At 39.2% G+C, this 23,992-nt stretch overlaps 1 protein-coding gene across 1 annotated transcript in view; it reads left to right on the top strand.

The window, feature by feature from the left end:
• The window catches only part of LOC138013056 (uncharacterized), a 41,737-nt gene extending 30,645 nt beyond the window's left edge, over positions 1-11,092 (top strand). Inside the window, exons 4-6 of the mRNA XM_068860024.1 lie at positions 3,238-3,363; positions 6,372-7,940; positions 8,904-11,092. Coding sequence (XP_068716125.1) covers positions 3,238-3,363; positions 6,372-7,940; positions 8,904-9,307 — 2,099 coding nt within the window. The 3' untranslated portion in view covers positions 9,308-11,092. The remainder of the gene's footprint in view (positions 1-3,237; positions 3,364-6,371; positions 7,941-8,903) is intronic.
• Positions 11,093-23,992: the final 12,900 nt, after the last annotated feature.

The following is a 23,992-nucleotide window of genomic DNA, read 5'->3' as shown; positions in this document are numbered from 1 at the left end:
GATTGATAAAATCATTCGCGAATATGTTAACGGGGAAATTGGTCATGCCAGGAAAGGATTTTTCCAACATTCATTTTTACAAGCACCCTTATATTGGTATTTTCTCGAAAATAACACAAAAAAAGGCTTAAGAAATTACTCAGAATGTATTACACTTTCAAAATAAAACAGTTGTTTATTGTGAAAGATTTTGTGCCACAGAGTCTCCGCTCGCACGTAGTGTATAAATTTACTTGTGCTGGATGTAATGCCAGTTACATTGGCGAAACCACAGGGGCACCCAACGAGAATATAGTTCAAAACCAAAAGTAGTCTGAAGTGTCAGCCGTCTCCTCGCCTCCCCTGCCAAACGGGCGAGGCGGGCGCCACTTCAGACTATTCAAAACCACTTAAACATACAGTTGTTAAAATTACTTTGGTATTTAAACGGTAGATATAGGCATATTTTTATCCCATAAAAATGATAGGGATCAAAACTTACCTTTTCGAAAATTTCAGCCAGAAGAAAGGCTCTCGAAATTTCTAGGTGACCTTTTTAGAGTAAAAATCCGTTAAACATGGGCAATTATACCATTTTTTAGATGTCTGAAAATCATAGGACAGGCGGGCAAGCAAGAAGTTTTACAACAAATGTTCCGAAAATTCTAGATCTCAAATCGTCTTCCAAACAGATTTTTTCCGAAAATTGACGTTGGGTACCCCTGAAACCACTCGTCATATCTCTACTCGCGTATGTATACAAACATCTCGCGTCATCAAAAGCTTGTCGAGGCTCTTGCTCCACTGAATGTTTCACACTATTGGACTCAGCCAACTCGCGTTTTAAAATTAAACGAATCGAATGGAACAAACCTACTCTTTACTAACAACTACAACATTTTGGATTATCTCTTTCAGTTTAGTCTCGTTGGTTATTCAGTTTTAAATTACCGGAAACTTTTTCGTCTTCATTTTTAACGGCTTTGTCGCAACGATAGTATCTAAGTATCATAGCCAATCCATTTAATTTGTTTTTGTAAGTATGCGAATAATTATAATGTATCAATTCATCCATTGTATTTTTCTTATAAATAGGTTTAAATTCAAATTGTAAAACTCATCACAACTGAAGACGACATATGTCGAAACATGTCTTGTAAAAAAAAATAAAATGTTGTTTTATTTCTCCAAGTTATTTCTCATCTGCTCTTCTCAAGACCCTTTGGAAATCAACAAATAAAACCGAAATTACATGCGCAGTAATCTCTTTCGAAACATTTTCCGTTTGACTGATAATCTGTACACCCTCTCTGTTCAGTTTAGGACATCAGGAAAAATTACTTATTAAAAACTCAAGCTAAAGCGTAGTAATTCGCTTACTGCACTGCAATTGCTCAGCACGACTGGCCGTCCACTTGACATAAAAATCCTACAAATCGAAAGGTATTAGTTTGGTGTGGACAGTCGCCACAGTAACGACGAATTCATATCCAAAATAAACACCCGTAGCCGGCCACAAAAAGGGGTGCGAACTAAGACAAACGATTGTTATTACTCAATTGCTGGTAAAGGTAAAGGTACACCTTAACGTCGGTAATTCCTTTACCCTCTGGAGGGTAACCATTCTCTCAGGAAGCCGAACAACTGAAAAAAATCCCAGGTTCTAGCTTATCAAACCGCTTTTCAAAGTCTCATCTGATCAAAAAGAATTTAACTGTCTCAAATATTGCTTTCAAGTGCATTCATTGCAGATAAATGTACTGCAATCCAATGTAAATATATACGGCTTTGAGAATGTTCGGCTATAATATGTCTGACGAATGATGACAAGAAAACTCGCCAATGATACTTGCTGATGTAAACTTAAATGGCGACGTGGTGTTTGATTGTTGAAATATGCCAGAATCTCTGTCAACACGGAATTGCAAACATTTTTAGGCCTTCTTCTTTTTTTTAGCGAGTTTTACAAAAGTATGCGAGCAGCGAGGCATCCATTAAGGAGAACATTAACGATAAAATGATATATGAAATGGGTCATATATTGAACTACGGATATGAAATCAAGTGAAGGTATGATCCTTGCCGTTATGAACGCAATTTTTACAATTGCGTGGAGATACCTGAAAAATTCAGGACTTCAACAGGGCGACGCTCTAACCAACTGAGCTATGAAGCCACTGGCGTTGGGAGCTGGTCATTTGTGGGTTCTAATGTTCCTGCGACGAGTGAATCAATGGTCATAACTGCGAGGATCATAGCTTCACTTGATTTCATATCTGCAGTTCATATGTGATCCATTTCGATTCATATATCATTTCATCCTTGATTCATTCCTCACGGGAAAATTAGAGGCTTCTTCACGCAAATGTAGAAATTGCCTTCATAACTGCGAGAATCATAGCTTCACTTGAAGGAAAAAACATTATCTGAAAAGCTAACCGTTGTAAATAAGTGTTTTGTCTCTCGCTCTATTTCTCTCAGCTTTACGGTGTTCTCCCGTTGAAATTTTCTCTTCTTCTCCTTCCTCGGCTACTCTCGAGGCCTTTTTCGCTTACATTTCTCAAATTTCGTAACCTCTTCTATCGTGCTCTTTCCTGCTCTTTATCCCGTTGCTCGTCACTGATAGAAAAAGCTCTTTTTCAAAAGTGACGAAGGTCAGTGGGATAAATGCAGGCTGCACAAAGGTTTCCCGCCAAGAAAATTCGCCCTTTCGCGCCTCAAAGCTGCATTCGCGAGACTCCCCTCCAGTCCCTTTCGTAGTCTCCCATCCCACTCCCACAGAGTCTGTACGAACGGACGGACGCACGCTCAGTCAATCACGTGGCAACCGAACAAAGAAGGGCTGACCATATTCTCTTAAGTATGGGGCACTGCCCCAGGCCGCGAAAGAGTTCCGCTATTATATTTTTTAAGTGTAAACTTTTATTACATCTATAATAATATTTGTGGTACCCCAGCCCTAGTGAGACAAAACAATACAACTTTCTGTCTGTTTTGCGATTCTTAAAAATTGTAAACATAATTCTTCTTAGCGATGACATTTGGAATAAAATCATTGTTTTATTATTTTTATTATTATTATTATTATTATTATTATTATTATTATTATTATTATTATTATCACATATTTTTATTGTTACTAAGTGTAGTAGTAAAAAAAGTAGCAGTATGTTCTTATGCATGATGCTTTGTTGTCTCACAGTTGCTTATATTATTCTTTGAGAAAGAGTACCATGATATTATTTATATGCTCCTCAGGTGGTTATTACTCAGATACTGCAGCATTTGTCGCCGACAGTTGCCGGAAGTGTCCAAATGGCACCTTCGTCCACAAAAATAAAGCACCTGGAAAAAATTCTTTTGATTGTGGTCCTTGTCCTCAAGGTTAGAAACTAGAATATAGATACACTTAAGTAAACCGTAAATCCTGTAACTGCGTAAAGTCAGTGAAGTCAACAACGCAAGATCCAAGCCAAATTATAGATACAGAACCGGTATACACCCTTATAATAAGTCTAATATATGCCGCTTTCCGCTAATGACGTCAAACTCATGCTTGTTGAACCAAACTGTATTTAGGAGACTTAACTGATTAGAGTGTAATGTGAAGTGCTAGGTTTCTACCCCATATGAACCACGTAAGCGTTAGGCCTACTAATGGAAATGGGCCCACACAAGGACAGAGAAAAACTCTGACCAGGGTGAGAATTGAACCCATGACCTTGTAGCTCAGTCGGTAGAGCAGCGCTGTTCTAACCCTGGTCAGAGTTTTTCTCTGTCCTTGTGTGGGCCCATTTCCATTGGTAGGGCTAACGCTCACATGGTTCATCAGTTAAGTCTGTTGAAACATAAGTGCTACACGGCCTACGTTTGTGAAAACGTAACCCTTCCTTGCATTCAGGAGAGCTTCAGGAGTTGACTTTCCAAACATTTCTTTGTCATACAGCAGTTTTATTTCGTCTTCTGTGAGAGCAACTGAAGCATTTGGTTTATTACCTTTGCCTTTCTTCTTGAGATTTTGTTTGTTTTGATTTTAAGACCGCTTCTGCTTTTTCAAACTCCGCCAAAGTCTCTCATAATGCTATAACAAAAACAGGCCATGATAGCACGCAACGAATTGGATTCATAACCTTCGTTGTTTTCTTTCTCTCGTACTGTTACGAACTCAGTTCGTGAGGGGCAATTTTTTCTGTTGGCCTTGACTCATCTTTTAGCGTTTAAAACTCGTTATGAAAAGCAACATTCCGTTCAGTTTTCTTCTTGATGTTTTACTTTTCTTGTCTTTCGATCTGAAAAACTTGGATTGCTCGAACAAGAGGCCATGGTTCGCCCTTTGTCCAATAAAGCCTTCAGTGAAAGGCGCGAAAACCGTTACGATTTCAGTTTGTCACAAGTGAAAAATCTCGTATGCAACTTGTGATTGGTCATCATGACTATGTTTTTCACCAGTGAGAAATACCACATGCACGACCACTCAGATTGCTTGTACTCTGTAAAGAATCATTGTTTAGATGAGGCTATGTGAACACGGAAAATGTCCTCTATTGCTTAAATGTTAAACGATTTATTTTGTAGTAAATCTCAGTACATATATAATAAAGATATTTATTGCCCCCACGCAGGGATTTTGCCAAGAGGCAAATTCTTAGGAGGCATCACTGTAGCTTGCGCGTATATAGAGTTAAAGTGATATAGTGTTACACATGTAGTGTGTACTACCAGGAAAAATCTCGACTTGAAAGTTGCAAGCGCGAACGGAATAATCGGGAAATGATGACGTTTTCACACCAAATGCCCGCAAGTCTTGGGTAATGATGACGTAGAAGAGAATGGCCGAAGAAACGTAATTATGGAAAAAAATCTTGCTATTTGTGAGGGTGCGTCATACCCAGCTATATATTTGAGCTAGCAGCAAGCGTTGCGCGAAGTAAGAGTTACGGTGTGTCGGTGTAGTGCTTCGTAAGTACTTTAAGCATCATTTTTTGTGCGAGAGGGATCAAAGTAATCGACTGATATTTCGCCCGAATTGTTCTGCGAGAACAAGATGAGATAATTGAGGTTAACTATCAATAGAGTTATTTCAGCAGAGTTATGACTTAGAGTTAGAGTTAACGACTGCTAAAATCCTGAATTCAAGATTTTGGAAGTCCAAAATCTTGAATTTAGGATTTTGGCAGTCCAAAATCTTGACTTCAGGATTTTGGAAACTTAACTCTAACTCTACGACATAACACTATGAAAATAACTCTAAGAATAGCTGTTCCCGAGATAATTCAATGTAATTGCGGAATAATTAAATAAATACGAGCATGTCACGGTGCGTCACACATCACGTGCCGTGCAATAGAGCGTTGGAGCATCTTCTTATTTCAACTCTGTTTTCTCACAAAGGAGCCGGAAAGTGACTAAACTATTTTATCACAACAAGGAAAATTCTTCGGTTTGACTATTTTAAGCATTTAAAAAAATTAAAAACATTCGCGAACGAATTGTTTCATTTGGGTTAATTGACGAACATTGCGCAGCCACACATAACTTTCGAATAAATTATCGCAACATAGGAAACTCTTAAACATGCAAAACCATGTCATGGGTAGCTGCATTGTTGGGGATACTCTCAAAATTTCCAAATTCTAATTTTTGGTACCAGAAGAGTTTTCTACACAAAATTTTCACTATGATGTACGTATCACTTAATAATACCGTGACACCGTTTCAGTTCCTTCATCCGGTCAGATTTTAACACTCCCTGTTTCTTACTATTTATTTGGCCATTTAATCCTACAACTGCGATTATATAATCCAGATCAAGGACATGTAAATAAAGCGTTGACATTAAATCGTGCAGCGGTGGTTACGTTATTCACGTTACTCAAGACTAAAAAACGTCATCCTTTGCCGCATGTTACATTTTAAAAAACAATGGCCACATTGTGATAAATATTGAACACGCGTTTTCTTTCGTTTCTGTTTCGACTGGTACACCATGATCAAACTGTCTACTCACAACGCCCTTTTCATATTCGGTACTGATTTCAGGGGCCCAAAAAATGTCACTTCCGGTGCTTTCAGAGGTATGTCCGCTACTTTACAAAACTGTCAACAACCCTTCTGATTTGTTGTCTCTCCTCTTCAACATCAACTGCTCCGGCGTTTGTAAACGCAGGCCACATCTACCTGGGCCCTGGATACATTAAATTCCTCGTATAACTATGCTTAACAGCGGGGGCAGCTGTAGTGTCAACTACTACTAGTTAATATGAATGAGTTAATAAATGTTTACCTATACACCAGGGAAAATGTAACATAGCTAAATTAAACGATGTTTCGGCATTCCTTTTTTGTACGAATAATGAATATGTGAATAAATTGTGGTGTCTGATTTTTTCCAGGGACGGAAACAAATTTGTTTGCTGGATTTCGGGCATGTCACTGTCGTGAGGGATTCTTTCGAAGGCACATGTTTGAATTTTGCGAGCCATGTGAAAAGCAAGATGGATTCAAATGCGAAAAGGAAGCCGTTACTCTTCAACCCGGTTACTGGTGGAAATGGGAGAACAATACAAACAAAGAACTTTACAAATCCTTCAGAAAGGTCTTAGACGGGAATTCTCCTGTTGAAATCCAATCCATCATTGAGTACCCATACTCTCTTCCTCGACCACATAAGTGCCCAAGACCGGAATCATGTCTGGGGGATTTTGACTCCAAATGTGATGTTGGATATGAAGGACCATTGTGTGAAGTGTGTAGTCCCGGATATTACAAACAGTTGAAGACATGCAGAGAGTGCCCATCAAAAACATGGATGATGGCACAGCTTTCCGTCATAGCAGCAGTGACTATTATAATCACTGCGGTCGTGGTTTGGAGAGGCAGGAAACAAGCCAAGAAAAAACAAGGTCGCTCCTTAGTTGATATAGTTCTTGGAAGACTAAAAATTGTTATCGGTTTCTACCAGGTAATATTTGGAGTTCTTGAAGCATTTGCATACATCAAATGGCCAGATTCTCTCTCCCTTATTGGAAAATATTCCGAGATGTTACAGCTAAATATTTTCCAGATTGCTCCTATCCACTGCCTCTTTCCAAATCTAAAAGTCAATGCTTTTGGAAGATTGTTTGCTATGCTTGGTATCAATGCTGCAGTCATCATTTTAGCAATCATTATTTATGGCATTAGGAAGGCCTTATTAACCAGAAAGACCTTCCAGAGTCGAGGGGAGAAAGTGAAGAAAATTTCCGAATCAAAGCAGTTGGCCTACAGAACAGTCTTTTTCTTCCTTTTCCTAACCTATCTAAGCACCTGCTCGAAGACAGCAAATGTTCTTCCCCTTGCTTGTCGCAAACTGTGCCTTGACGAAAACAGTGAAAAGTGCGATACGTTTCTAAAAGTTGACTTTAATATCAAATGTTCCAGCCAAGAATTCCGACGATCAGTGATTGTTGCGTACTGCAGTATTTTGTATATCATGTTTCTACCTATAGCTGCCCTGGCGGTTCTTTGGAGACACCAAAGGTCATTGAAGAAATATGGCGACGGAAGCGATGATGAAGCCACATATTCCCAGCATTCAAATCCCGAAATTGTCACAGGCTTACGGTTTTTATTCGCAAATTACAACAATCGCTCGTGGTATTGGGAACTTATTGAAACAGCTCGAAAGGTGACCTTAACTTCAGGCATTATCCTGATAGGAAGTGAGAGCAGAGCCTATATTGGGTTGGCTTATGTTATGTCAGGTCTCTATGCTATGTTCTTTGCGTTCCAGCAGCCGATAGCAGAGCCCTCTGAGAACAAATTGATGGTTTGTTCCCTTGCTGTAACTTTCGTCAACCTTGCAATAGGTGCTGTGAGTAGAATACCAGCAGAGAGAGTACATTCCTCGGTGGACATGGACCATATCATGTTCCACGCATTGGTATTTGGAGCAAATTTTCTAGTGATTGGAATTCTTGTGGGTAAGCATTTTGTTCTCAATTGTAATTAAAGCAAATTTAGAGAGTTGGGAAGTTGGCTTTCGATTGGTTAGCATTGTGTGATTGTGAGCTCAGAAATATCAAGCATTTTACTTTATATGAAATATCAAGCATCTTACTTTATACGAAAGATACCACGTCCTTTTAAAAACAATTAGTTGACAACTTCACGCTGTTCCCTTATCGACGGTTCTTTTTTTGTAATTGTTAAAGTTGTTAAAAACTCCGTAAACTGCACCGCTACGATGAAGACACAGAATCGGTTTGTACTTTGCGGTCACTATTTTTTCAAATTTTCTTCAAAAACAAATTTATTTTTATAACTCCCCCACAACACTCCTTTGGCTATGCATCTGAAGGGTCCCATACTTAACATTTCAGACAGCGTGGGTATTAATTGGCACTTTTTACTTTGATCTATGATGTGAACAACATAATTCAATTTGCCGGATCACAAAAAAGAATTATGTCAATCTAGTGATATCTTTCAGTCAAGAGGTTGGTTGTTATTATTAAAGAAAAGCCAGAGGAAGCAAAAAGGGTCCAATTTCCAGATTTGGCGTCATTTGTATCTCATGGTATAATAAAGCCAAATTGAGTTTCACTGTCAAAATGAAGTTTCAACTTTTTAGCCAACTCAAACAAAGAAGCTAGGAGGCAAAGTTGAACTATTTTGAGCGTTCTTTTTTGACCTATCATGCGAGATCTGTTTATAACAAACAGGCTAAGTTTTTCTGAAAATTTCCATGAAATTTCGAAAACCCTTCAAGATCTTTCACCACGAATGGACTACAGTCACGCAAACAAACATCCGGGCATTAACATCTACTGGGAGAAAAAGAAAGTCGCGCATTTTTCAGAGTACCAAGCTCCGCTGTTGGGCTTTTCGTTCACTAGAGATAACAAACGTATTTCTGTACTTTCTCTTCTGTTTTAATTTTTCAGTCCAGTACGTCACGTATATTTACCGCTTTATGAAGGAGTGGCGCAAAAATCCACAATGGTCTCTTTCGTGCTGCTTGGCATTGCTATTGCCTCTGAACGACCTCCAGAACGAAATACGAGGAATGACAGGGAAAAGTTTGATGAAAGAACAAATGCAAACTGGTCAGTTTAATGCGCCATCAGTATCTGGTACGCTCAAGGAGAGTGGAGCAGTAAGCTTTAACCTTGTTAGCATTCATGAGTGTCCGAAAGAGTCAGTTGAACCTCGATCAGTCAACTTTGACTCTGAAGAAAGCGAAAACGGTGGCCTTAAGGAAGAAGAAGAAGATGATGATAATGCTGACAAAGTAACATTTGACCCGGAAACCGGCAGTCTGTTGTACTTAGGCCCTTCAATAATGTAAGCCGACAGCATGCGAGGGCCTCAATTGATCGTGAAATCGTTATCAGGAAAAGATTAACTCAAAACCCAAGGTCCTTACTACGTGCTTTCAATTTATACTTTCGATATTCTGCTTTTAAGACTGTTTATCGTTAAAAAAGCTATGTTAAACTGGCCGATCGTTAGAAATGATGTATTCTTGACTCATTCTTTCCTGACTAGAATGGATGAGGGAGCCTTAGATAATCTAAATCGCTGATCGGAATTTCTTACCATGTAGTATTATAAACTGAGATAGAATGAACATATGATTGAAGAAAAAGTACAGAAACCGGGATAAGTTTCTGCAGTTTTCAAGAACCCTCAGGTCTTGTGAGCAACTTCACCTTGCTTTGCATTGCCAACCCCGGTGTCCAATAATCTCAATAATATCGCACTTTAGAAGAATCTGATAATCTGGAGCTTCCATTTCTGATCAATGAACAAGCTCAGGAGTAAACAAAATCAGTCAGTTTAGTTTTGAGTTTGGCTGTGGCATCATAAAACAGGGTAACTGAAAGAGAAAGTACTGCGTTTGCAGTATCTTTGTCATCTTCTTTAAATTAAAACAAAGCGATTTTATTGGATGAACCATGATTATTATACGCTTTCCAAACATAGAATCGTCTTCGCCTTTGTTGACGAAACTGAGACTCGATGGTGAGGATGGACTCTCTCCTGTTCGTCTACTTATATTGTTACCGCTCAGGGTTTTCGTGTGAGGCCGGAGGCCGGACGTTTTCGTCCGTTTGCTTACCATTTCACTTTTGGTAGTTTGACCCTATAGATTTAAAGATTTGTTGGCCTCTTTTTTTTTCTTTTTTTTTTTTTTTTGGACTTGGGTGTATGGGCTGACGAAAGACAAGACAATCACGCGCAATAAACCCTCCAAACTAACAAGAAATCACCAGGTCTTCTTGAGGGTTCTCTCCTAAGGCACTTGCAATCGGCCCTACAACGGAAAATAACAATGTCCGATACTTTCATTATCAAATCCGGTACTTTGAAAAACTATCGAAAACCCTGACGGTTGAAGTCTTTTGGGAAGTTCACAAACTTTGTAAGGTCGGTAGCTTCCAAAATGTCGCATAGAATTGTCATTATAGTACTTACCGTAAGAGATTATTAGGAAGCATCTTATATTAGTAATAATAATAATAATAATAATAATAATAATAATAATAATAATAATAATAATAATAATAATAATAATAATAATAATAATCACTTTATTTAAGTCTCAAGGTTATTTAGAGAAGCACAAGTGCGTGTTGGTTTTCGAGGAGAGGGGAAAACCGGGGTACCCGGCGAAGAACCCCACGGAAACTCAACCCGCATGCGGCGTCAAATCCGGGAATCGATCTCTGGCCACATTGGTGGAAGGTGAGTGCTCTCACTACTGCGCCAGCCCTGCTCCCCAGTTGTCATTTTTGGTGATAGTATTTTCATTAAGAAACCTGGTAGTGATTATGAATGCATATCGCGTACGTTTGTAAAACTGCGGTATATTTTAGTAGTTTATTCATTTCTTGTGTTGCCAGAGAGCTGTTTCGCCTCGGAAACAAAATGCTTCATTGTAGTAAGAAAGATATGATGTACTTAAACGTGAAAACAAAAATAAAAGTTATAAGCCTGGAGCAATATTTTTCCCTCTTCTCTGGAGATACTAATAAATAATACCACGTCAGATGGGGACAGTGAAACCCGGACACTAGGGATAGATTGAAAGGGTTACGTTGCCTGGGTAGCATGCATCCATGAAACAATTTTTAAGACTTCCTTAAAAAGATGAAGACAAAAATTAAGAAAAAAAACATGAATAATAACATCACCAAAATGATGATGGACTAGTCTTAGCTCACAGAAAGATACTAAAGCATGGGCTAAATATAACTTAAATACTATTACCTAAATATTACATAATGGTTGGTGAGCGCGTAAGATTTTTATGCAGGACTGGACCCGTGATCTGAGGAAGCACAAACGAACGAGCGAGACTGCGTTTGAGTTTGTGATCCTTCATGACTCTTGGATAAAACCAAGCATGAAGTTACCATGAAGTAGTTTCTTTAATTATACATGTAATGAGATATTACAGATAAGTGTTAACAACTATCAGTTGAGCGGTGAAATCAACACAAACACCACAAGGAGTTGCAAAAGATTTTATTCGAGATATCTTTGTTTTTTTGTTTAATTTCATAGCCGTTCGTGCTTTTTCAGATTCGATGTTTCTCATAATGCTTTAGACATAATTCTTCCTCTTTAAACGATGTGTGAACCGTGAACCGTGAATTGCTTTTTTTAATTTCTCCTGAAATGTGAAATGTCCTTTGTTTTCCTCGTGAAACGTGATTTTGGTAATCACCGTGAGCCGTGATTTTTGACAATAATTATCCGTAAAATGAAAATCGGGCGATTAATTCACCGTGAACAGTATAATTTTGTTTCATGTTTTTATTTGTTTGTTTGCTGTTGTTGCTAGTTTTTCTTTTTTTTGAGGGAGCAGGAGCCCGATAAATTTTAACAGTAGAGTGTAAATACAACTCGGCAGTGAAAGGTAAACATCACTGAAACGTGAGCCTTCGACAAGTGGCCTCACTAGCCTTGCCGGCTTCGCTGGTCAATCAACAAGGCGGAAACTATTATATATATGTAGCTCGTCGGGGAAGGTTGTGAGATTCGTCCCAACGTAGCCCTTCTCAAAACTGGCCACCGTAGCACGCAATGAACTTGGTTCATAATCTTCGTTGTTGTTGTTGTTTTTTCTTTTTTGTTTTGTTTTTTTGTTTTTTTTGTTTTTTTTGTCTTTTTGTGCTTACTGGCTATAGTACGAAGTCATCGAGTTGCCGATATTGTCCTTATGTTCGTGGTGACAGGTTAGGTCTGCAATGCGTGCATGTGGTTATTGTTGCATAGCTTGAAATGTAGGCTCGATTGTCGATCAAATCGTCGAAATACGCGTATGGAACACGAAGGAAAAGAAAAGAAAAGAAAGGAAAAGAATCATAAATCGAAAGTTTTGACTACCTTTATGGTTCTGTGTTCTCCCGAAGCATGTTATTGAAAATCCAAAGTTATCTCTTTCATGCTTGGTAATGTAAAAAACAACCTAAAAATAAAGTTACTTGTTTTCGTAACTCGATCAATCAAATTTACGCATGTCCACTATAAGACAGTTAGAGTTCCAGAAAAAGCATGCGTGATGTTAACAAGAATATAATTCCAATTTTTAAAAAAATGGTCAACGGGATGGATTTTCCGGTGATAAAAATTGCTGTAAGGTTAGAGAGAATTCGTTCATACTCGTCTTTCCATTTCATTATTTAATTTTACAATTACATCCAGAAATGCACCTAATTAGATGCACGCCCAATAATTTTACTTGTTGGTACTTACCAACAAATGTATTTTCTCACGTTGTGGAGAGCGCGCATTGTTGAGTTCTGGTATCTTGAAGGTGTAGGGATTACGATGGGTGTTCAGTAGGTACCTCGCATGACTATTTGTCATTGCTACGAAGCGACCAAAGGAAAAGTATGTAAGCTGCGACGAATTCTCGAATTAACCACTTTTTACTAGAATGCATTACGTTCAACCAGAATGCATTGCATTTAACCAGAATCAGGAGCCATAATCAGGGATGGAGACCGTAACGAGATGTCATTTTCGCTGTTAGGTTTGTCCCCATGTGTTGTGCCAAAAAATCTATTTCTAGAAAAAATTACGCCATCTCGTGTGCCACACGCGCGTAAATTCTGCGAGGGCGCCGTGCAAATAAAGATTTTAAGGAGGCTCGAAAGGGTTTTCAGCTGAGCGCGCGCGCGTACGCAGCCAAGCTCGATCTGTGGGACCAAGGAATTTTTAAAATGGCAACACAAATTACATATAACCCGGTTGCCAATTATTACCATTGCTTGAAGGGAAAGTACGGTCTAGAAAATGTTAGTCGAAATTACTAAAACTTTTCCTCAGGATTTCGAATATAATTGCCGTTTTGTCCAGTTCCCTATTAAAATGTGACAGGAGCACTTTGAAGTTGAACTTTCCAACCACCAGAGAGAATTTTATGGAGAAAATGGTTGATATGGCAGCGTTATGCATGGCAGTTCCCTTGCTGCTGGGGCGCTATAGATGGATGCCACAATTCCATTCAGTGCCCTCCTGGTGGTCCAAAAGCCTGCAAGGAGTATCATAATTTTAGGAACTTTTATTCTGTTGTGTTAATGACCATCGTAGACGCAAAGGATCACTTCATATGGGCAAGTGTTGGTTTTCCAGGGAACTCGCATGATTCCACCATTTTCAGTCCACTGATTTGTGGCACAACATTACTGAAAACAGTATCATACCATCAATATCTCAAGTCATTGAAGGGACCGAAGTTTACCCCATGATTTTGGGTGATTCTGCTCTCCCGTTTAGAGTGTGGTTAATGAAACCATACGGTAATGCTAGCACCTAAAGAGAGTTACTTTAACTGTCGTCTTAGTCGGGCAAGGATGGTAACTGAACGAGCCCATGGTCAACTGAAGAGTAGGTGGAGAGTTTTATATCGACCAGATGCCGTGAAACTGGGCGTGCTTGCTTGTATTGTACTGCACAATATCTGCATCAATAGAAAGGACAACCTTCCTGCCCAACTGGATTTGACAACTGACCCCTTCACACTGAAGAAAAGGACCAGAGACGAAATACGAGATCTGCTTCAAATGCGCAACTGCTATAAGCAGAATGATTCATCTCGTTTAGCTGGAGCAATAAGGGAGACTCTAACCAATAAATTGTGGGAGGAAAAAGAATAAGTACTGGAAATGTAAATCATCATTGATCTATTTGTCCTTCATTTTATTTTCAACTTTCACCAACTGAACTTAACTTAATTAATAAAAGTCTAAATGTGTTGTCGCCGTCAAAAATCCCAAGGAAAGCGTGTCACCTCAATTGTATTATAAGAACCTCTTCTTAATTTGCCTTCAAGGAGATATACAAAAAAATTTGAAACTCTGATTATTATTATTATGGTCCAAGACCATTGTGGAAAATGCTAATATTTCTCATGGTCAAGCCAGTAGAGGCAAGGGTCTACCTATTCCTGTTTAATTTACAAACTGTCTTTCATGCAAACACACTGTTTTCAAAAATATATTTCATTTCAAAGCAGTTTGTCACAGTGTTATCAAAAGGAATAAACCCATGCATCTCACAGGCATGGTACAAAAAGCTCTTTTTCAAACAACTGATTATAAGATATCAAAGTGCCAATGCTTTCAAAATTGCTCAAATTGTGAAATGCCAGATTGTCCTTGTGATGCCATAGTCGACTGAACATGATGGAGGAGAGACTGTTCATCACTGGAACTGTTAGAAAGAATTGTAGAGAGTGAATACCCATATGATGGGGTACTTGGACGACAACTACTAGTGGCTGTTGGAACGGGCGCAGATTGTTGTGCAAAATTATGACTTTGATGGTGAAAATTACCTGAATTTGAACTTGCTGTAAAAGTTAAAATTACCATGAAGTGGCATAATTGGATTGCCATTGGGTGCTAATAGGCCACACATCAACTGAAAGTACCTCATTTCCTGTTCCCTGGAGTGCTTCATATCTTCCCTTAAAATTTGCACAAGTTCTTTGGTGGGATCATTTTCGATCGTAGTTTGAAGTAGTTCAAGCGTTTTTTCCATCTGCTCAGTCTTACTTCTTTTGGTGGCAGGTTTCTTCACTGAAAAACATTTTCTATTGTTTGAAACTTCTCCACTTCAATTCCTAACGTTAGATATGTTACTTGCATCGTCATCATCATCAACTTCCTCCTCGTTTGTGCTAGTATCCTGCATGCTTTCATTTCCAATATGTGCAGAAGGTTCACATGCATTTTCTGGTTGGCATGAATCTCTAGTTTTCACAAGTGGATAGAGAAGATCAAACCATTTGCCATATCCCCGTTCTACAACAAGCCTTTCAATACCCGAAGCAGTCTTCATTTTCGTGCAAATCTGCTTACAGATACTGATGCACGACTTAAATTGATTCCTCATTTGCTGCACTTGGAAAGTGAAATCACTTCCAGAGGCCTTATTGTATTCGACGTTTAATCGTTTTTGCACCACTTCGTAAGCTTCAGTGTTGCTTGCTTTTCTGGTATTGCAAAATTTCTTGACCAGCTGGTCGTCATTAACAAAGATACTTATCATATCAGTGATGTAATTCTCCTTCCAGTACGCTCTTCGCCCAAGGTCCCCAAGCCTTTTCTTCCTTTTCCCGCTTTCACAGTTCACTTTTTCACTTTCCTCAAACGAGTCTGACTATTCTTCTTTGCGACTACATTATGCAAGATACCTCTCACAATCAGTCAAAATTGTTCGTTATTGCGCAAAAAATATGTAAATTGCCATACGTTTCGAGGCTGCTGCCTCTTCATCAGTGGATAAAAGGCAACTGTACAGTTACATTTACAGTTGTTTTTTATCCACTGATGAAGAGGCAGCAGCCTCGAAACGTATGGCAATTTACATATTTTTCGCGCAATAACGAACAATTTTGACTAGTTTATTTATCTACAAACTTTGCTCAACACAGTTTTGTTCTTGTTTCACATTATGCTACCCCTCACAATCACCTTTGTTACCGACGTCGTTCTGAAAGTCTTCATGAATTTTCTCTCCACGAGCAGCACACTCCCGACAATACCCAACGCGTTTGTTTGCTTGCCATCCGATTGTTTCTTCGTTATCTTCAGAAATCGAACATTCCGATCGAACACAGACACTTTTATCACACGTTATCCAGGAATACTTGGTTTCTCTTGCACAATTACTGCAACAAGATGATAGACTTTTTCTCTTTCTAAATTTACTTCAGAGTTAGAAGATTTTGTTTGGACACCTGTGATCAATGCTCCGGATGTTGAAATAGCAGCTAGCATATTAAATAAGGAACTGCACAATCTTATGGATAAGTGTTTCCCTGTGAGGAGAGTTGTGATGTCTTCCCGTGACCCTCCGTGGATTACTCCACTAGTTAAATATTTGTTAAGGAAGAAGAAAAGAGCTGCTGATAAGGGCCACGTTCGCAAAGTGGAGGACTTGTCATCGAAGGTCTATTAGTTGATTGGTGAAAATCGAAAAAACTGGGGTAGGAATGGAGCACAGAGGAGTTTGCACTGGTGGAGTAGAGTGGATAAAATCACCTTAAGGAAAGAGAAACCTCAGCCATATTTAGAAAAGGAATTTCTTGCTGGTCTCAATGATTATTTTGGGGATTTGTGCAATGATGAGAACTACGTTAAACCAGTGCCCCTCAGGGTAAACCCCGAGACACACCCACCCCCAGAGCTCCAGGAATTTGATGTGATGGTGGCATTATCCAAGATTAAAAAAACCGCTACTGGCCCTGATGGGTTGCCGTTTTGGGTTTGGAGGGACAATTGTACAAGTCTCGCTCCTGTGGTGACTGCTTTGTGGGACAAGTCTCTGTCCTCTTACACATGGCCGACAGCTTAGAAAGAAGCTAACATCAATCCCCTCCCAAAGGTAGACACTCCTGTTCAATATTCGGATTTTCGGGGAATTAACGTGACTCCAGTTATAGCACGCTGTACAGTTATAGCACAACTGTATACCATCATTACAGTAAAAAGTCTTTGAAGAAAATCTGACTGTCACACAATATGCGTATAGGGAGGGCTGCAGCTGTACAGACGCCTTGATTCAAATACATTATAATTACTAAAGGGCACTTGATGATAACGATTGTAACTATGTTAGGCTTTTTGCAATGGATTTCTCGAAAGCCTTTGATAATGTAAAACACTCCTTAGTTGGGGAAAAACTAAAGGCTCTTCATCTCAATCCTTATCTGGTTAACTGGTACTTAAGCTTTCTAATGTATAGGAAACAAAGACTGATATTCAAGGGTGTTATCTATAAATGGCATAATGTGAACAAAGGAACAACCCAGGGTAGTGTCAGTGGGCCCCATCTTTTTAACTTGTTTATCAATTTGGCCATTAGGGATAATGACCTTACCAGCATAGTTAAATATGCTGATAACACCACCTTGCTAGTCAAAGTATGTAAAAATGCAATAGATCTTTCTCAAGAGGTTGTCAATCAGTTTTTCAGTTGGACCCAAGATAATGACATGGCATGTAATCCTAAAAAATGCAATGAACTAATACTTTGTAAGAAGGTTGCTCATGATATAGACCCTGTGAACAATATAACGCAAGTTTCTTGTTTAAAAGTGTTTTGGGTTACTTTACAAAGTAATCATAGATTTAACGAGCATATTAAGGTTAAGCTGCAGGAGGCGAACAAGTGTCTTTATGTGATAAGATGTTTACGTAAAGAGGGATACCAACAACCAGACGTAGATTACGTTTTTAGATCAATTGTTCTACCCAAACTAACGTACGGTCTACCCGTATATGTCTCCTCAATACCTGAATTAACGACGGTTCAGAATTTTCTACAGCGCTGCTTTAAACGCAAATATGTTTCGTACAGAATTGACATATATGGCGTATTAGAAGAGGTTGATCGCTCACTATTCAAGAAGATCTCCGGTATGCCCAGTCACCCTCTGTACCCTTCCGTCCCCAAAATGAAAGAAAGCTCAGCACTCCTCCGAGTTCCTAGTAGTCCACTCCCTAGGGTTAATACCCAGCGTTTTAAAAATAGTTTTTTTAACAGGCTTTTTTTCAAATATAGAGTAGCTATTTAATGTAATGTCGATAGCCTTGTAATTCTAATTAATTCGTTCGGCTATTTTTAATGTAACTGTTCTTGTTTTAACATGTATTTTTGCTTAAAAAACAATAAAGACCTATTTATTTTATTTATTTATTCCAAAGAGCCAGGACAACAAAAAATATCGTAACTCTCGAAAATGGCGCGCAAATGTCCAAGGGGACCTTCAGGGCATGCGCAGTAGACGAAAAGTCCACCAATCGCCCGCTTCGAGTAGGTGCGGGCTCATTAAAATAATTTGTAATGTACGAAAATAATGTATGCATTTCCTTCGACGCGACGCTGGTGCGCCGGATAAACTGATGACGCTTTAAAGATATTTTATCCGTCTCCTCAAGACAGATAAAGCGTCTAAGACGAATTTAATTTAACAGACTAATTGAACTCGTTTTATACGTCGCTCTATCGACGAATTTATTTTAAAGTAGGACCTTGAATTAAATTCGTCTGAATTAAATTCGACGATAGCGCGACGTATAAACTAGGCCTAAGTGCGTCTAAACGACGCACTTAACAGACGTCTTAGTCGTCTCAGACGTCTAAGCCGCCTAGTATAAAGACGAGACGCACTAAACTGGGCCGCACTTAGCAATGAAGTGCACACAGTCTCTTCGGTGATTAAATCTTAGTATCTTTTGAAGAAAATTGTGAATTTGATTTCTAGCCGTCGAAGTTAAGTGCGTCCCGTATTTATATTAGTCGCACTTACGGCCAGGCGTTTAATGTTCCTGGACGTCTTAGACGTCCTCTAGTATAAATACGGCCAATGTTGTGTGACCTTTCTGCTCTACAAAATTCTAATGTAAGATAAACTATAGCAAACGGTCTTGTAGTTCAATAGGCAGTAGGCCAAGTAGGCCATAAATGTGACAGGAACTCAAGCCACTAAGTACTTGTAGATCCTCTGATCAATCAAACTGGGCGGCAAAAATCAGCCACAAGACAAAAACCTTGAACATGCGACATAGAAATATTCGACTGGCGTACCGCTTTTCTTTTTCACTTTCTTACTTGTGCGACAGCCGTCTTTGATGCTTCAGCAAACGTATTTGTTCGGTTTCACACGGGAAATCGTTTAGAATAGGTCGACGAAACCTTCAGATGTTGCTCAATACACATAGCAAGGCTTTTTCACAGAGACTCACAACAACTACCGCTGTTGGGGTGTGTTTTGATCTGCTCAAGTACGCTTTCGAGGGAGATGAAACTAGACACACACCGAAGCCTCCAACAGAAAATGAAAATTTAAAGAAAAGTTAGCCAGCGAAATAAAACGTAGATTGATTTCTCAAACCTGAAAACCTGACTGCTATGTTGTCTGTTCGGATCTTTCATTTTAGAAGCGGGATCTTCGGGTATATTAATATTGGTCTTAGTGACATTCGCTTCATACTGAAATATCAGTCAGCCAGTCCAAAATATCATTATACTGGAGCGAGAAAACTGAGTCAAGCACGTGCACCACATAGACGACTTTCACTGTTACATGAATGCCCTTTTCCAGGCAGTAAAATAAACTTAACTTAAAATGTAGTTAAATTTTGTTAGCGTTATAGAAACTACTGAAACGATTTACACGGCAACGAAAGGGTAAATAAGGTAATAACACATAGGAGAAAAGGGACTAAATACCCAATCTTTGGGAAACTGACAACCTAGAAACCAAACCATCATCGATATAGCCATTTTTAGCAGAAACTGATTTCCATCTACCATGCCTTTGAAAAAGCCTATCCTCAACACCTGCATTAGCAGCAGCAGAAGCACCACCTGCCCTTAAAGAATGCGTGCTAAACGACGTAATGTCAGGAACAATATCCTTGAAACTAGGGTATGACCTAACCTAGTCTTAGCGAGGGCCCTAAAAACATAATGATCAGCGTCAACAGGAAAACGCTCAACTTGATATAAATAACGCTTGAAAATCCTTACACGACAGGTAACACTATTTGGACTTTCGGCAATAACAACCTGGTTACCTTTCCTAAGCTGGTCAGTCTTACTTATATTAAGATTGATAGCAACGTAGCCATCATGGAAAATAACATCACCATACTTTACGTGTAACACTTCTTCTATTCTGAAAAATCCGGCAAATGTCAAAAGAAAAAAACAAGCGTTCTCAGTTCCAGCAACTTGTCCAAATTAGAGGATTCAACCAGCTTCGTGATCATATCAGGTGAAATCGGCTCCTTCTTGTTAACCAGACGTGTTCCAATTAACCTCTTGGCAGCTCCACTAATAGAATGAACGATGGGACTGACAGTAGGAAAAGGAATGCCAGCCAAATTGTGAGCCCACTGAATTCCGTAAATGGAAGAATCCACCGCGGAATGGGACTGCGTCGTGTCCAACACATCATGGAGGTACAAGGCCACGTGCTCAGCCTTAGCAGGAAAAACTTGCATTTCGGCCTTTGAGGAAGCAAAACCTTCCCAGCGTAGAAAAGCGCGTCTATATGCATCAGCCGTTCCATTTGCTTTCGACGCAAGAACAGTAGACTACAACGTTAACCTGGTAGCCAATTCCTTTAAAGATGGATCGGAGAGCTCAGCAAACGAGGACCAGATACCCGAAAATGAAAACATCTGAAAAGAAACAGAAAAAAAGAACGGAACAAAAATTCTAAATGGCACCTGGGACTGACATAGCAATCACAGCCAAAAATACACAAGAACGTGCCACAATACAAAAACGATATTGAAACGTACCACACCACGGGGGCTGTGCAAAAGAGACTAAAAAGTCACTTGGGGGCTAACAGTTCCGATAACAATACTCTGCAAGCGCCACACCGCCGGGGGCGTGCACAAATAAACTCAATAGCCACCGGGGGGCCAACAATTCTGAAACAGTACTCTGCAAGAGCCACACCGCCGGGGGACATGCACAAAGAGACTCAATAGCCACTGGGGGGCTAACAATACTGATAATACTACTCTGCGAGTGCCACACCGCTGGGTGGTGTGCACAAATAAACCCAATAGCCACGAGAGGGCTAACAAGTCGGATAATAATACACTGCAAGTGTCACACCGCCGGGGGGGCGTGGACAAATAAACTAAATAGCCACCAGGGGGCTAACAATTCGGACAACAATACGCTGCAAGTGCCACACCATTTCTTCAATAAGATCAATTAGACCGTCAGAAGTTGTGAAGCCTGGTCTGAATCCATATTGCTTTGGGGAAATCATTTTGTTATTCGTAAAGTAGAATATTAGCTGATTAAAAATACATTTCTCAAATATTTTACTTATGGAAGATAGAACTGAGATCGGTCGATAATTATTACACACGAAACGAGAGCCTTGTTTAAAAATTGGAACAACTTTTGCAAGTTTCATACTATGAGGAAAGATGCCTTGATTGATAGAAAGATTAACAATAAATGTTAAAGGACGGTATATTTGAAATGCTGCGGTTTGTAATAAAAGTGGATGAATCTTGTCACACCCGAATGACTTGTTTCTATCCAGATTTTCTAGTAATAAAAATATCTCTATTTCAGAGAAATATGAAAATCGAAATTGTTTTTGTTTCTGAGAAAGATAAGAGGTAGGGCTTTTATTAGATTTAGGCAGTTGTGATGCTAATATAGAAGGAACATTACAGAAAAAATTGTTAAGGCAATTGGAGATAGATAAAGGTTGTTCATATTGTTTATTATCCATTAGTAGTTTTTCTATGTGAGAACTTGGTCGTTTCTTATTTATCAATAAGTTATAATTGTCCCACATCTTTTTCGTATTGTCTGATTTGGTTAAAATGTCATTATAAAAGCGGTCACGGTATATCTTATTTATGGTAGCAAGACATAATTTCGAGTAATAAGCCATTTCTTATATAGTTTATCTCTAACTTTCATGGAGTTCATTAAACCAGAAGTAATCCACGGGTTGTATGCTTTGTGTTTAATCTTGGCTTTTTTAAGTGGTGCATGTATATTACTAACTTTGTTGAAAATATGGAGGAACCTAGAATAGCTTTCATTTACTTCATTACATTTGTAAATAGAGTCCCAGTTCTCTCTTCATAAATCAAATTTGAAATTTTCCTTTTCAAAATCCCGAAAGTGTCTGAATTCAAAATAATCAGGAAATTGACTAAATTTTGGGTCGTACAAAATAGTAAAGACTGGTAGATGGTCCGCGATCTCAACTGCAAGGCTGCCACTTGAACAAGAAGTTGAAATATTTGTAAAGATGTGGTCAATACAGCTTTGTGAATTTTCAGTAAGACGAGTTGCTTCAAAAATCAGGTGAGAAAATCCTTCTGATTGTATTAAATTAAGATATTCCTTGGAGATACTCGTTTTTGTAAGAGCGTTTATATTAACTGATATCACCCATTAAAATACATTTTTTCTTAGAGAGAAAAACATTATGTATCGTTCTGTTTAGAAATTCTGGGTTTGAAAAAGAAAAAGCACTCCTAATGGTATGCAAACCTTCACACTTAAATTTCTGCTTGTACACATGCAGATTGACATGTCTTAAATCTAAAATAAGCCTCTTCTTGCCGCTGCTCTGTACTGAAACACTCAGTGGATTGATAATATCCAGAGGAGAGAATAGCTCTTCGATACGATTGTCGCGCAAAAGTTCCAGAATAGCTTCGCCAACAAAACCCGCCTCTTTAACGGCCGACGCATTGTTCCTGTAATGATGACGTGAGGGCGTAGAGATAAACGGGATCTTATAACCGTCTCTGATTATATTCAAAATGAAATCTGGAGCACCCGAGGATTTCCAATGATCAATAGAATTCAACAGTTTGCCTTTAACAGAAACTTGCGGGAATTCAACGAAACTACGAACAGAAACCACATCTTCAAATTCAAAGCTGTTCCCATCAAACCAAACACACGGGGGATCAAGAAAGCAAACGTCACACTTACGATTTTCGTCGAGTCCTAGTCAATTGATACCTGCTGCAGATTTCGAACCAGAACGAGAAATCTGTGAACATTCGGACCTCCAATGGCCAAATTTTCCACAAGCGAAGTAATTCCCAGATCTTGCTGGAGCCCCAGACGAACGAGGAAAGGAATGCCGATCACTCTGGTTACGCGTAGGACTAAACGTAGAAGAACCTCCATAATCCTGGGAGCAAAACTGAGAACGGTAAGAGCGAAGAAAAGGACGCCGTTTTGCAGACTTCTTAGCAGCTGCGGACTTTAAAGCCTTCTCAGCTGTTTCTTCTGCCCTGCGAATCTTCTTGCCATCCGCTTCACTATCAGCAAGCTCATGCTGGATGTATTCTTGAACGGTCTTCCAACCGAACTCGGATTTGTCTGCTAAAAGGATAAGCTTTTGCCTTTCAGTCACCATAGACATACCTTCTGACAGGGAGGCTTTGGCTTTGTCAACTGCATTGGCTTCGAGGTGGGACTTAGCTTCAACCAAGGTATCCTGCAGCTTTGAATTGAATTTGTACTGCACTTCGTTTCCTTTACGCTTAAAAGATTACGGTTCCTCTCTACGAAGCTTTTTAATTTCTCGCAACTACTCATCAGCAGCTTCCACACTAGAACGCTAAACACTCTCAGCCGAATCAGCTACTAATTTGGAAATCTGCCCGAACAAGGACCTGTTGTTTTCAGCGAGCGCACTGCTGATAAATTCCCGCACTTCAGTGGGAACCGCCATGATTAAATAAACACGAAGGAAGAAGACTAAAGAAAAAGGAGCGAAGAGGACGACTAACTGACCTAGAATGATTTAATTCTCCCGCCAAAGCCCTAAATACCTCTTGAACACCCCCCACAACCACCCGCGAACCTCAAAATCATGCCGACAGAATATTAATTTCTGACTAATATATTCACGCCATTCAAACGTCAGAAATTACATTTTTTGAAGCATCATTGTTGGCTATTTGAACACATTAAGCCCAAATGAGTGGTCAAG

Source organism: Montipora foliosa, chromosome 1, assembly GCF_036669935.1.
Source record: "Montipora foliosa isolate CH-2021 chromosome 1, ASM3666993v2, whole genome shotgun sequence".
NCBI classification, from domain to species: Eukaryota; Metazoa; Cnidaria; class Anthozoa; order Scleractinia; family Acroporidae; genus Montipora; species Montipora foliosa.
The sequence above is the reverse complement of the archived record's forward strand: the minus strand, read 5'-3'. Positions and strand labels throughout refer to the sequence as shown.